The sequence below is a fragment of the Pseudophryne corroboree genome, chromosome 6 (assembly GCF_028390025.1).
Source record: "Pseudophryne corroboree isolate aPseCor3 chromosome 6, aPseCor3.hap2, whole genome shotgun sequence".
Lineage (NCBI taxonomy): Eukaryota > Metazoa > Chordata > Amphibia > Anura > Myobatrachidae > Pseudophryne > Pseudophryne corroboree.
Window position 1 is genome coordinate 727,573,968 of NC_086449.1, and position 15,246 is coordinate 727,589,213.

Here is a 15,246-nt window from a genome sequence, read left to right on the forward strand (position 1 = left end):
TTTATGTGTGAATTATAAGGTATAATACCTCAGTTATATGCTCTGTGTAGTGTTGTGTTTTTTAATCAGTTTGTCATTGGTTTTATGTTAATAAATTGTGTTTTTATCAACATCATTGGTATTGTGCGCCTACTTGGTGATTTTGTTTTAGTTGTTTTCCTTGTGCACTGTGCATGCAGGCCCAATCCCCTCGTGCCCTGCGCATGCAGGCTGAATCCCCTCGTGCCCTGCGCATGCAGACTGAATCTCCTCGTGCCCTGCGCATGCAGACTGAATGCCCTCGTGCTCTGCGCATGCAGACTGAATCCCCTTGTGCCCTGCGCATGCAGGCTGAATCCCCTTGTGCCCTGCGCATGCAGGCTGAATCCCCTTGTGCCCTGCGCATGCAGGCTGAATCCCCTTGTGCCCTGCGCATGCAGGCTGAATCCCCTTGTGCTCTGCGCGTGCAGGCTGACTGCTCTGGTGCTTCTATCATACTATGGGCTTTATCTCAGTGCCGAGATACAGATCAGAGCTATAAGCACCAGAGCAGAGAGTGACGCCCCAGGTAGAAAAGAGTAACTGCACGGGTTGTGACTAGGGTTGTCACCTCATCTCTTTAATTCTTGGCACATATTAATTACACAGGTTCTGTGGCTGATTAAAACCAGGTGAAATGGAGTCTGGAAGTCAGCCAGCCACAGAACCTGTGTCATTGCGTAGTAAGATGCGTAGTGTTCATTCTAGCACCCTGCACCTGTCACAAATAGGGTTGCCACCATGAACACTACGCATCTCCAAAGGGATGACTCCCTTCATGCGCTGCGCTGGCTGAAAGACTCCCCTCGCAGGTCTTGTAGGTTTTAAAGGTGCTTCTGTGCATGTTCCATGTGTTGTACTTTTGCCTACTGAATGTGATGCTTTTAAAGCAGCTAAGTTAATGCACGGTCAGGCAACCAGTAGCATTGCACCTGCTATGGAACTACACATCCCAGCAAACCCTAACACCAAAACTGTGCACTCCAGAAGCTGGGATGTGCAGTTCCACAGGTTGCCTACCCCTGTGTTAATGTATGAATAGTAGTTTGGGCTATGTTAATTTTAAGCTGTGTGTCATTATTTTAGAATATAGGGGGTCATTCCGAGTTGTTCGCTCGTTATTTTTTCCTCGCAACGGAGCGATTAGTCGCTAATGCGCATGCGCAATGTCCGCAGTGCGACTGCGCCAAGTAAATTTGCTATGCAGTTAGGAATTTTACTCACCGCATTACGAGGTTTTTTCTGCCTTCTGGAGATCGGAGTGTGATTGACAGGAAGTGGGTGTTTCTGGGCGGAAACTGGCCGTTTTATGGGTGTGTGTGAAAAAACGCTACCGTTTCTGGGAAAAACGCGGGAGTGGCTGGAGAAACGGAGGAGTGTCTGGGCGAACGCTGGGTGTGTTTGTGACGTCATACCAGGAACGAAACTGACTGAACTGATCGCAGATGCCGAGTAAGTCTGGAGCTACTCAGAAACTGCTAAGAAGTGTCTATTCGCAATTCTGCTAATCTTTCGTTCGCAATTTTGATAAGCTAAGATTCACTCCCAGTAGGCGGCGGCTTAGCGTGTGCAAAGCTGCTAAAAGCAGCTTGCGAGCGAACAACTCGGAATGACCCCCATAATGCACAAAGTTGCCCTGTTGTCTTTTATTTTAGCGTATTTGCTTATGCGCTTTCAGGTTTTTATGTGTGCTAGGCGCTATTAAAGTAGCTGGCAATAAATATACCTTTGAAAAGAAAATTATATGGACAGCTTGTTTTTGCCCCACTGCTATACCTCCTCTGCAGATATTGCCCCAGTTGGCTAAATAGCTATTGTGATCATTGATTTGAAAACCTTTTGTAATATTCATAGTGGGCTTATGAGTTTATAGCTTATATCCTATTGCTCTTGCTTCCCTCACTCCTTTTTTTTTTTTAAATAAAAGTATTAATTAAAGTGTATAACAAAAAGAAAAGAAAAAAACAAAAGTGAGGGATAATAATTGAATGTCCCTCTGTGAACTATTGTATAGTTGTATAGTATTGTAAAGAGAACAAATATCAAATAAAATGAAGTGTTTTCAGAATGAGACGGTTCTCCTGAGAAATTTGCCTGATTTGCTGTAAAGAAAACGCTATAGCCTGTGTCTGGCAGAAGATTTAAGCAGGTGACTGTTCCTGGGGGACGGTGCACAGGATTTAGGATTTATTCACAGCTCTAATTATATAACAGAGTTCTCATTATTTCACTGACAATTTACAGGAGCTTTGAGGATTTTCTCCATGAAAGTCTGGTGGAGTATTTAGATGTAAATGAAGAAAATGATTGTAATATATCGCTCTATGAACACATGATAACCAAGTAAGTTACACTTTCACATCTGCATTAGTTACCGATTCTGTCACATTTCCTTGTTATCTTGTCTATTTATTGCAGTCTCCAAACTGTCTATAAACACCCGGAGCTATTCACTTTTTCTGCATTTTTCCCACGCAGTAAACCCTGGGTTAGCGCGCGCTAATACGCAGATTCCACGCCAAGTGCTGGAATCTAGGATCTTCCCTCGCAGCTCTTGAGGAAAAAGCCACGTGTAGCGTGCAGGGTTTCTGCAGCTAATTGAGTCAGGTGGCATGTCTAATTATTTGCGGATAAACCTGCACCTAAGGGAAGCATTGCATATGCCGAGTGGATATAGATTTTCATGGTTTTGGAATCTGGTGTATTCTGCTTTGCATATACTGAAGCTTTGAGCAGGGCAGTGTACGAAATGGACTAAAGTTACAGTACTTAAAGCAACCTTATCAAAATGAGCAATGAACAGTGGTTACAGAAACATACGGTAAAACATCAACAAAGACATGAGAGTGTTGCTTACCTTTGAAATAGAAGAAATACAGGGTTACTATAAAAGAAATAGAAACTTTCAGCGTTTTATATAAACCAAAGTATTATTGAAATAGTCAAAATACTTAGGGGGTATCCAATTAGCCCCAATACAATTTCGACCGTTAAAAAGGTTTGGATATTGAGATTAATGACCGATAGTCATTATCGCGGTATCCAGTTAGAGTCCATTTTTAATGGATGAAATTGGACCCATGATCGTACGAAAACATATAAGGTCGGGGATAAGTCCCCGATCCCAGGGCCGGTGCAAGCTTTATAGGCACCCTAGGCAAAGCTACACAATACTGCCCCTGCATTTCCTGATACCCTCCCCTCAGCTGCTCACATACACACTTGACTTTTCAAATTATTATTGGTTTAAGTACAACACCCATTTTTATTCATGTACCCGCATATTTTCAGCATGGCAGTCAATTTTTTTAGGACAGCGCGTAGGTGGCTGGCTCAAGTAGTGTCGGCTGCAGAGCGGTGTGGAGAGCAGTGTGTCAATGGTGCTATCTCTACTCACCTTGCGCACGCTGCGCGTTGACTGGCAGTGGTAGGGAAACTCCCGCACAAAGAACTGATAGAACAGCTAGTATGTATATTTCTCTCTCTCTCTCCCTCTCTCTCTCTCTCTCTCTCTCTCTCTCTCTCTCTCTCTCTCTCTCTCTCTCTCTCTATATATATATATATATATATATATATATATATATATATATATATATATATATATCATCTTATTATTTATTTCTCTGACGTCCTAGTGGATGCTGGGGACTCCGTAAGGACCATGGGCAATAGCGGCTCCGCTGGAGACTGGGCACAGCTAAGAAAGATTTAGGACTACCTGGTGTGCACTGGCTCCTCCCACTATGACCCTCCTCCAGACTTCAGTTAGAATCCTGTGCCCGGCTGAGCTGGATGCATCTAGGGGCTCTCCTGAGCTCCTAGAGAGAAAGTATATTTTAGGTTTTTTATTTTACAGTGAGATCTGCTGGCAACAGACTCACTGCAGCGAGGGACTAAGGGGAGAAGAAGCGAACCTACCTAACTGGTGGTAGCTTGGGCTTCTTAGGCTACTGGACACCATTAGCTCCAGAGGGATCGACCGCATGGAACCGGCCATTGGTGTTTGGTCCCGGAGCCGCGCCGCCGGCCCCCTTACAGAGCCAGAAGCAAGAAGAATCCGGAAAATCGGCGGCAGAAGACATCAGTCTTCACCAAGGTAGCGCACAGCACTGCAGCTGTGCGCCATTGCTCCTCATACACACTTCACACTCCGGTCACTGAGGGTGCAGGGCGCTGGGGGGGGGCGCCCTGAGAAGCAATAAATACACCTTGGCTGGCAAATATATCACAATATATAGCCCCAGAGGCTATATATGTGATAAATACCCCTGCCAGAATCCATAAAAAAGCGGGAGAAAAGTCAGCCGAAAAAGGGGCGGAGCTATCTCCCTCAGCACACTGGCGCCATTTCTCCCTCACAGCTCCACTGGAAGGAAGCTCCCTGGCTCTCCCCTGCAGTCTACACTACAGAAAAGGGTTAAAAAGAGAGGGGGGGGGGGCACTAAATTTAGGCGCAATATACATATAGCAGCTATAAGGGGATATAATTTAGTTAATCCCTGATTTATATAGCGTTCTGGTGTGTGCTGGCATACTCTCTCTCTGTCTCCCCAAAGGGCTTTGTGGGGTCCTGTCTTCTGTCAGAGCATTCCCTGTGTGTGTGCGGTGTGTCGGTACGGCTGTGTCGACATGTTTGATGAGGAGACTTATGTGGAGGAGGAGCAGGTGCCTATAAATGTGTTGTCACCCCCTGCGGGGCAGACACCGGAGTGGATGGACTTGTGGAAGGAATTATGCGAAAGTGTCGACTCCTTACATAAAAAATTTGCCAAATGCGGGGCAGCCGGCTTCTCAGCCCGTGCCTGCCCAGACGTCTCAAAAGTCATCAGGGGCTCTAAAACGCCCGCTACCTCAGATGGCAGACACAGATGTCGACACGGATACTGATACCAGTGTCGACGACGAAGAGACTAATGTAATGTCCAATAGGGCCACTCGTTATATGATTGAGGCAATGAAAAATGTTTTACACATTTCTGAGGTGACCCCAGGTACCACAAAAAAGGGTATTATGTTTGGGGAGAAAAAACTACCAGTAGTTTTTCCCACTTCTGAAGAATTGAATGAAGTGTGTGAACTAGCGTGGGCTTCCCCCGATAAAAAATTGGTAATTTCAAAAAAATTACTAATGGCGTACCCTTTCCCGCCAGAGGATAGGTCACGTTGGGAAACACCCCCTAGGGTGGATAAAGCACTTACGCGCTTATCAAAAAAGGTGGCACTGCCATCCCAGGATACGGCCGCCCTAAAGGAACCTGCTGACAGAAAGCAGGAGGCTCTCCAGAAAGCTATATATACACACACTGGTATTATACTGAGACCAGCTATTGCCTCAGCATGGATGTGCAGTGCTGCTGCTGCATGGTCAGACTCCCTGTCAGAAAACATTGACACCCTAGACAGGGACACTATGGGGTATATGCAATTGCGGTCGAATTCCCGAAATTGTCGAATTTCGGGTCATTTTCGACCAAAAAAAAAAATCGCCTATGCAATTCAGTGCTTTCCGACCAAAAAACGGACTTTCAAAATTCGACTTTTTGAAATTCGACTTTTTGCAAATTCGACTTTTCTGCAATGATACAAGTGCTGCAATTCGACCAAAGCATATTCAATTCAAGTTTGGAAATTCGATAGCAGTGCTTTTAGACAGCAAATTCGTCATTTTCAATCCGCCACACTTTGGAGGGTGAAAACAAATAAAAAAATTTTAAACATGTTTTTTTTTGTGTTTTTTTGGGGGGGAATAGCAGATCTATTTATATTAGAAGGGATTAGGTACTTTTTTTTTTTTTTTTTTTGGAGGCACAAATATTATTTATATATTTTTTAAAATATTTTTTTTTTTTTTTTTTTAATGCTGGAACGGTGAAATCATAAAAAAAAATGCCGTGGGGTCCCCCCTCCAAAGCATAACCAGCCTCGGGCTCTTCGAGCTGGTCCTGGTTCTAAAAATGCGGGGGAAAAATTGACAGGGGATCCCCCGTATTTTTAAAACCAGCACCGGGCTCTGCGCCTGGTGCTGGTGCCAAAAATACGGGGGACAAAAAGAGTAGGGGTCCCCCGTATTTTTAACACCAGCATCGGGCTCCACTAGCTGGACAGATAATGCCACAGCCGGGGGTCACTTTTATGCCGTGCCCTGCGGCCGTGGCATTAAATATCCAACTAGTCACCCCTGGCCGGGGTACCCTGGGGGAGTGGGGACCCCTTCAATCAAGGGGTCCCCCCCCCCAGCCACCCAAGGGCCAGGGGTGAAGCCCGAGGCTGTCCCCCCCCCCCCCCCCCCCATCCAATGGGCTGCGGATGGGGGGGCTGATAGCCTTTTGTGATAATAAAAAGATATTGTTTTTTCCAGTAGTACTACAAGTCCCAGCAAGCCTCCCCCGCAAGCTGGTACTTGGAGAACCACAAGTACCAGCATGCGGGAGAAAAACGGGCCCGCTGGTACCTGTAGTACTACTGGGGAAAAAATACCCAAATAAAAACAGGACACACACACCGTCGACAGTAAAACTTTATTTCATACGTCGACACACACATACTTACCTATGTTGACACGCCGACATCGGTCCTCTTCTCCATGTAGAATCCACGGATACCTGAAAAGAAAAGATCAATATACTCACCTCAGCCATGGTCCAGAGATAAATCCACGTACTTGGCAAAAAAACAAACCGAACACCCGCTCCATGCCGGACTGAAAGGGGTCCCATGCTGACACATGGGACACCTTTCCACGAATGAGACCTGTCAGTGACAGCTGTCACAGAAAGGTCTCTAAGCCAATCAGGAAGCGCAACTTCGTTGCGCTCACCTGATTGGCTGTTCGCTGTCTGTACTGTGACAGCACATCGCAAAGCCGCTCCATTACTTTCAATGGTGGGAACTTAGCGGCTAGCGGTAAGGTCACCCGCCGGTCAGCGGCTGACCGGCGGGTGACCCCACCGCTACCCGCAAAGTTCCCACCATTGAAAGTAATGGAGCGGCTTTGCGATGTGCTGTCACAGTACAGACAGCGCACAGCCAATCAGGTGAGCGCCACGGAAGTAGCGCTTCCTGATTGGCTGAAGGGACGTCAGTGACAGGAGTCACGTGATGTCCCGGCATTCGGGAGAAAGGGGTCTGATGTGAAAACATTGGACCCCCTTCTAGTCCGGTATGGAGCGGGTTTTTGCGTGTTTTTTTTTTTAAACAAGTACGTGGATTTTACTCTCTGGACGTGGATTTATCTCTGGACGCTGGAAGGTGAGTATAATTTTTTTCACAGGTACCCTCGGATCGTCGGAGACCGTGGCAGTCGGCGTGTCAACATAGGTAAGTATGTGTGTGTCGGTAGTGTGTAATAAAGTTTTACTATCAAGGTGTGTGTGTCCTGTTTTTATTTGGGTATTTTTTTCCCAGTAGTACTACAGGTACCAGCGGACCCGTTTTTCTCCCGCATGCTGGTACTTGTGGTTCTCCAAGTACCAGCTTGCGGGGGAGGCTTGCTGGGACTTGTAGTACTACTGGAAAAAACAATATCTTTTTATTATCACAAAAGGCTATCAGCCCCCCCATCCGCAGCCCATTGGATGGGGGGGGACAGCCTCGGGCTTCACCCCTGGCCCTTGGGTGGCTGGGGGGGGGGACCCCTTGATTGAAGGGGTCCCCACTCCCCCAGGGTACCCCGGCCAGGGGTGACTAGTTGGATATTTAATGCCACGGCCGCAGGGCACGGCATAAAAGTGACCCCCGGCTGTGGCATTATCTGTCCAGCTAGTGGAGCCCGATGCTGGTGTTAAAAATACGGGGGACCCCTACTCTTTTTGTCCCCCGTATTTTTGGCACCAGCACCAGGCGCAGAGCCCGGTGCTGGTTTTAAAAATACGGGGGATCCCTGGCCAATTTTTCCCCTGCATTTTTAGAACCAGGACCAGCTCGATGAGCCCGAGGCTAGTTATGCTTTGGAGGGGGGACCCCACGCCATTTTTTTTTCGGGTTTTTCACGTTTTTTTACCGTTTTTTAAAATCGCGGCAAAATCCGCCAAATCGGCCGATTTTCGCCCGCGACTCTGGCGAATCCGTTTTTCATTGAATATGGTGAATTCCGGAAGCCACCTTCCGGGATTCACCTGTCGAATTGAGTCGAATTAAAAAACGGCGAAAATTGCCGCGAATTCGACCGCAATTGCATATACCCCTGTATTGCTAAACGTAGAGCATATTAAAGACGCTGTCTTTTACATAAGAGATGCACAGAGGGATATTTGCCGGCTGGCATCAAAAATAAGTGCACTGTCCATTTGTGCCAGGAGAGGGTTATGGACCCGGCAGTGGACAGGTGATGCAGATTCTAAAAGGCACATGAAAGTTTTGCCTTATAAGGGTGAGGAGTTGTTCGGGGATGGTCTTTCAGACTTAGTGTCCACAGCAACAGCTGGGAAGTCAGCATTTTTGCCACATGTCCCCTCATAACCAAAGAGAGCACCGTATTATCAGGTGCAGTCCTTTCGCCCCCAAAAGAGCAGACGGGGTAGAGGCGCGTCCTTTCTGCCCAGAGGCAGAGGTAGGGGAAAAAAGCTGCAGCATACAGCCACTTCCCAGGAACAAAAGTCCTCCCCCGCTTCTTCTGCTAAGTCCGCCGCATGACGCTGGGGCTCAGCAGGCGGAGCCAGGTACGGTGGGGGGCCGTCTCAAAAACTTCAGCAATCAGTGGGCTCGCTCACAGGTAGATCCCTGGATCCTTCAAGTGGTATCTCAGGGGTACAAGCTGGAATTCGAGACACCCCCCCCCCCCCCGCCCGCCGTTTACTCAAATCTGCCTTACCAACGACTCCTTCAGAAAGGGAGGCTGTGTTAGAGGCAATTCACAAGCTGTATTCCCAGCAGGTGATAGTCAAGGTGCCCCTACTTCAACAAGGACGGGGTTACTATTCCACAATGTTTGTGGTACCGAAACCGGACGGTTCGGTGAGACCCATTTTAAAATTGAAATCCTTGAACACATATTTAAGAAAATTCAAGTTCAAGATGGAATCGCTCAGGGCGGTTATTGCAAGCCTGGAAGAGGGAGATTACATGGTATCTCTGGACATCAAGGATGCTTACCTGCATGTCCCCATTTACCATCCTCACCAGGAGTACCTCAGATTTGTGGTACAGGATTGTCATTACCAATTCCAGACGTTGCCGTTCGGCCTGTCCACGGCACCGAGGGTATTTACCAAGGTAATGGCCGAAATGATGATACTCCTTCGGAAAAAGGGAGTTTTAATTATCCCATACTTGGACGATCTCCTGATAAGGGCGAGGTCCAGAGAGCAGTTGTTGGTCGGCGTAGCATTATCTCAGGAGGTGCTACACCAGCACGGTTGGATTCTGAATATTCCAAAGTCTCAGCTGGTTCCGGCGACACGTCTACTGTTCCTGGGGATGATTCTGGACACAGTCCAGAAAAAAGTGTTTCTCCCAGAGGAGAAAGCCAAGGAGCTGTCGTCTCTAGTGAGAGGCCTCCTGAAACCAAAACAGGTGTCGGTGCATCATTGCACGCGAGTCCTGGGAAAGATGGTAGCTTCCTACGAAGCGATTCCATTCGGCAGGTTCCATGCCAGAACCTTTCAGTGGGACCTGTTGGACCAATGGTCCGGATCGCATCTTCAAATGCATCGGTTGATAACCCTGTCTCCAAGGACCAGGGTGTCTCTGCTGTGGTGGCTGCAGAGTGCTCATCTCAGAGAGGGCCGCAGATTCGGCATACAGGACTGGGTCCTGGTGACCACGGATGCCAGCCTTTGGGGCTGGGGTGCAGTCACACGGGGAAGAAACTTCCAATGACTTTGGTCAAGTCAGGAGACTTCCCTACACATAAATGTTCTGGAACTGAGGGCCATTTACAATGCCCTAAGTCAAGCAAAGCCCCTGCTTCAAAACCAGCCGGTTCTGATCCAGTCAGACAACATCACGGCAGTCGCCCATGTAAATCGACAGGGCGGCACAAGAAGCAGGACGGCGATGGCAGAAGCCACAAGGATTCTCCGATGGGCGGAAAATCACGTGTTAGCACTGTCAGCAGTGTTCATTCCGGGAGTGGACAACTGGGAAGCAGACTTCCTCAGCAGGCACGACCTCCACCCGGGAGAGTGGGGACTTCATCCAGAAGTCTTCCAACTGATTGTAAACCGTTGGGAAAAGCCACAGGTGGACATGATGGCGTCCCGCTTAAACAAAAAGCTAGAAAAATATTGCGCCAGGTCAAGAGACCCTCAGGCGATAGCTGTGGACGCTCTAGTGACACCGTGGGTGTACCGGTCGGTTTATGTGTTCCCTCCTCTTCCTCTCAAACCCAAGGTACTGAGGATAATAAAGAAAAGAGGAGTAAGAACTATTCTCATTGTTCCAGATTGGCCAAGAAGGTCTTGGTACCCGGAACTTCAAGAATTAATCTCAGAGGACCCATGGCCTCTGCCGCTCAGACAGGACCTGCTGCTGCAGGGGCCCTGTCTGTTCCAAGACTTACCGCGGCTGCGTTTGACGGCATGGCGGTTGAACACCGGATCCTAAAAGAAAAGGGTATTCCGGAGGAAGTCATTCCTACGCTTATTAAAGCTAGAAAAGATGTAACCGTACAACATTATCACCGCATATGGCGAAAATATGTTGCGTGGTGTGAGGCCAGGAAGGCCCCAACGGAGGAATTCCAGCTAGGTCGATATCTGCACTTCCTACAGTCAGGGGTGACTATGGGCCTAAAACTGGGTTCCATTAAGGTCCAGATTTCGGCTCTGTCGATTTTCTTCCAAAAAGAACTGGCTTCACTGCCTGATGTTCAGACATTTGTCAAGGGAGTGCTGCATATTCAGCCTCCTTTTGTGCCTCCAGTGGCACCGTGGGACCTCAACGTGGTGTTGGGTTTCCTAAAGTCACATTGGTTTGAGCCACTCAAAACCGTGGATTTAAAATATCTCACGTGGAAAGTGGTCATGCTTTTGGCCTTGGCTTCGGCAAGGCGTGTGTCAGAATTGGCGGCTTTGTCATGTAAAAGCCCCTATTTGATTTTCCATATGGATAGGGCAGAATTGAGGACTCGTCCCCAGTTTCTTCCTAAGGTGGTATCAGCTTTTCACTTGAACCAACCTATCGTGGTGCCTGCGGCTACTAGGGACTTGGAGGACTCCAAGTTACTGGACGTAGTCAGGGCCTTGAAAATTTATGTTTCCAGGACGGCTGGAGTCAGGAAGACTGACTCGCTATTTATCCTGTATGCACCAAACAAGATGGGTGCTCCTGCTTCAAAGCAGACTATTGCTCGCTGGATTTGTAGCACAATTCAGCTTGCGCATTCTGTGGCTGGCCTGCCGCAGCCTAAATCTGTAAAAGCCCATTCCACGAGGAAAGTGGGCTCTTCTTGGGCGGCTGCCCGAGGGGTCTCGGCTTTACAACTTTGCCGAGCTGCTACTTGGTCAGGGGCAAACACGTTTGCAAAATTCTACAAATTTGATACCCTGGCTGAGGAGGACCTTGAGTTCTCTCATTCAGTGCTGCAGAGTAATCCGCACTCTCCCGCCCGTTTGGGAGCTTTGGTATAATCCCCATGGTCCTTACGGAGTCCCCAGCATCCACTAGGACGTCAGAGAAAATAAGATTTTACTCACCGGTAAATCTATTTCTCGTAGTCCGTAGTGGATGCTGGGCGCCCGTCCCAAGTGCGGACTGTCTGCAATACTTGTATATAGTTATTGTTAACTACAAGGGTTATTGTTGAGCCATCTTTTGAGAGGCTCTGTTGTGTTCATACTGTTAACTGGGTATATTATCACGAGTTATACGGTGTGATTGGTGTGGCTGGTATGAGTCTTAAGGCCCGTACACACTGGTCGATGTATCGGCCGTTCTCTTGAACGGCCGATACATCGCGGGACCGTCGGCCGGTGTGTACGGGCGATACGTCTGTGAACTCCGTCGTTCACAGACGTATCGCGTCGGCCGCGCAGCACAGCCGACAGCCAATATATCTAACGATATATTGGCCCGTCGCTGTGTGTGTACGGGGCGGTCGTCCGACCGCCCGTACACATGCTGCGGCGGCCGGCGGTGATTGACAGGTGAACTGGGCGAGCGCCCGCCCGCCCAGTTCATGACGTCAGTCCCCCGACGGATCGGGCTGTGTGTATGCACAGCACACTGCCCGATCCGTACATAGCTATATCTGCAGATCAATTGATCTGCAGATATATCTAATAGTGTGTACCCACCTTTACCCGGGATTCAAAATCCTTCCTTATTGTGTCAGCTCTTCCGGGCACAGTATCCTTACTGAAGTCTGGAGGAGGGTCATAGTGGGAGGAGCCAGTGCACACCAGGTAGTCCTAAATCTTTCTTAGCTGTGCCCAGTCTCCTGCGGAGCCGCTATTCCCCATGGTCCTTACAGAGTCCCCAGCATCCACTACGGACTACGAGAAATAGATTTACCGGTGAGTAAAATCTTATTTTTTTAATAAGTTAATTGGTATAAGCCATTTTGTCCACAATATATCTCTGAAATAAAATCATAAAGTGAAATTCAATAGACGATCCAGCAGTCTATATGCCGACACCATGGGCACGCTATAAACCCAGCATCAAAATACCGACAGCTATAATCATGATCCTTCGTCCAGCGGGACACGTTTGCGTCTTTCTGCAGGGGGTGGAAGGATAGGTTTAGTTATTAAAAGGAGGTTTAGGGTTAGAGTGCAGGGACGAGAAGGGTATGGTTAGGTACTGGGGAGGCGGGGTTAGGTTCAGGCACTTAGAAGGAGGGAGTTAGGGTTAGGCAGCGGGGAAGGGAGTTTAGGGTTGGGCAGTGGCGAAGGTAGGGTTAGGGATAGGCAGCGGGGAAGGGAGGGTTAGGGATAGGCAGCGGGGAAGGGAGGGTTAGGGATAGGCAGCGGGGAAGGGAGTTTAGGGTTGGGCAGTGGCGAAGGTAGGGTTAGGGATAGGCAACGGGGAAGGGAGGGTTAGGGATAGGCAGCGGGGAAGGGAGGGTTAGGGATAGGCAGTGGAGAAGTTAGGGTTAGGCAGCGGGGAAGGGAGGGTTAGGGATAGGCAGCGGCGAAGGTAGGGTTAGGGATAGGCAGCGGGGAAGGGAGAGTTAGACACCACCAGGGAGGGTTATGGTAGGGGGAAAGGGAGGGTTAGGGATAGGCAGCGGGGAAGGGAGGGTTAGACACCACCAGGGAGGTTTATGGTAGGGGGAAAGGGAGGGTTAGGGATAGGCAGCGGGGAAGGGAGGGTTAGACACCACCAGGGAGGGTTATGGTAGGGGGAAAGGGAGGGTTAGGGATAGGCAGCGGGGAAGGGAGGGTTAGACACCACCAGGGAGGGTTATGGTAGGGGGAAAGGGAGGGTTAGGGTACTTTCCAGGGGGCTGTCAGGATTCTGATGGTCGGATGCCGCTGTCGGTATTCTGACCGCCAACATCCCGACCATTGGGATAACATACTGAACCTAATCCTACAACTCTTCAGATGCAGTTTTATAGATGATGTGGGATTCATGTAGTGAGACACAATGTCCAATTTATTTAATGCCTGTATTTACATACATACGTATCTGCACATATCAAGTGCTATTCATGGAGGGGTGGAATGAGGGAGGCAACAATCGTTTCACAGAAGGAGCCAATAGGGCATCCAGCCGTCCTCCTCCTTGTACTGTCCTGCTGTGTGGATTCCCAATCGCAGGGGAAGGGGGGGGGGGGGCGGGTCACAAGCAGGAGCAGGATCGCGGGGGGGGGGGGGGGTCACAAGCAGGAGCAGGGGGGGGGGGGGTAAGCAGGTCACAAGCAGGAGAGCGGGGATGCAGTTCACAAGCAGGAGAGCGGGGGGGGGAGCGGGTCACAAGCAGGAGCAGGATCGCGGGGGGAGGGAGCGGGTCACAAGCAGGAGCATGATCGCGGGTGGAGGGGGAGCGGGTCACAAGCAGGAGCAGGATCGCGGGGGAGGGGGTGAGCGGGTCACAAGCAGGAGCAGGATCGCGGGGGGGTGAGCGGGTCGCAAGCAGGAGCAGGATCGCGGGGGGGAGCGGGTCACAAGCAGGAGCATGATCGCTGGTGGAGGGGGAGCGGGTCACAAGTAGGAGCAGGATCGCGGGGGGGGGGGAGCGGGTCAAAAGCAGGAGCAGGATCGCGGGGGGGGGGGGGAGCGGGTCACAAGCAGGAGCAGGATCGCGGGGGGGGGGGGGTGAGCGGGTCACAAGCTGGAGCAGGATCGCGGGGGGAGTGGGTCACAAGCAGGAGCATGATCGCGGGTGGAGGGGGAGCGGGTCACAAGCAGGAGCAGGATCGCGGGGGGGGGGAGCGGGTCACAAGCAGGAGCAGGATCGCGGGGGGGAGCGGGTTACAAGCAGGAGCAGAATCGCAGGGGGGGGGGCTGGTGGATGCGGGTGACAATAAGCAGCATGCGGCGGGAGCCCAATCATGGAGGGGTGAGCGGGTAACATAAGGGAGCTCAATCGCAGGGGGGGGTAACATGATGCAGTGCGCGGCGCGGGAACCCAATCACAGAGAGAGGAGTGGGTAATATACGGGAGTCGGAGTCCAGGAGCTCAATCGCGTGGGGGAGTACAACATGCGGTAGGTGCTGTCATAGCGCGGGGCGGCAATATGCCGAGTGCTATCGCGGAGGTGGCCGTCAGCATTGCAGAGAGAGGATGGGAATGATTGGAACAGTCACTCAGTCAGTGTTTACAATACATTTGATTCACTCACATTATACACGGACTCAGTGGTGGCTGGGCGGCAACGACATCCCTGGCTCTGGCTGCTTCTCGTCTTTTAAAGAAAAGGAGGAGCTTGGCTGACTGACCTGAGGCAAGACGGAGTATACTAAAGACAGCAGCCACTCATTACCAGTGTGTAGTGCCGCCGCCCATAGGCAGCTGCCTAATGGTGGCGCCGGCCCTGCCCGATCCCATGTATCATCGCGGCTGCGGCAGCTGGTTATCTGGCATTATGCTTCATGTGCCCGAGGCACGCAAACCATAATACCTGATGAGTGATAGTATCGGGATGGGGGGCAGTTTTCCGACAGTCTGAAAACCGGCACAAATTTAACCATTGGCTCTTCAACCACGGGCGTTTTCGACAAGTTTTTGCTCCGTTTTCGCCATGCCTTTATTATTTATTTATTTTTTCGGATCGGCATGGGCAAAAACGGAGCAAAAAAAACCTGTCGAACGCTCCCGAAATCGACAAAACACGTGTATTGG

The 15,246-nt window shown here is 49.9% G+C and overlaps 1 protein-coding gene across 1 annotated transcript in view; it reads left to right on the forward strand.

Moving 5' to 3' along the window:
* Positions 1-15,246, forward strand: part of POLR3B (RNA polymerase III subunit B) — a 345,554-nt gene that overhangs the window by 175,478 nt on the left and 154,830 nt on the right. The window contains exon 18 of the mRNA XM_063928431.1: positions 2,263-2,361. Coding sequence (XP_063784501.1) covers positions 2,263-2,361 — 99 coding nt within the window. The remainder of the gene's footprint in view (positions 1-2,262; positions 2,362-15,246) is intronic.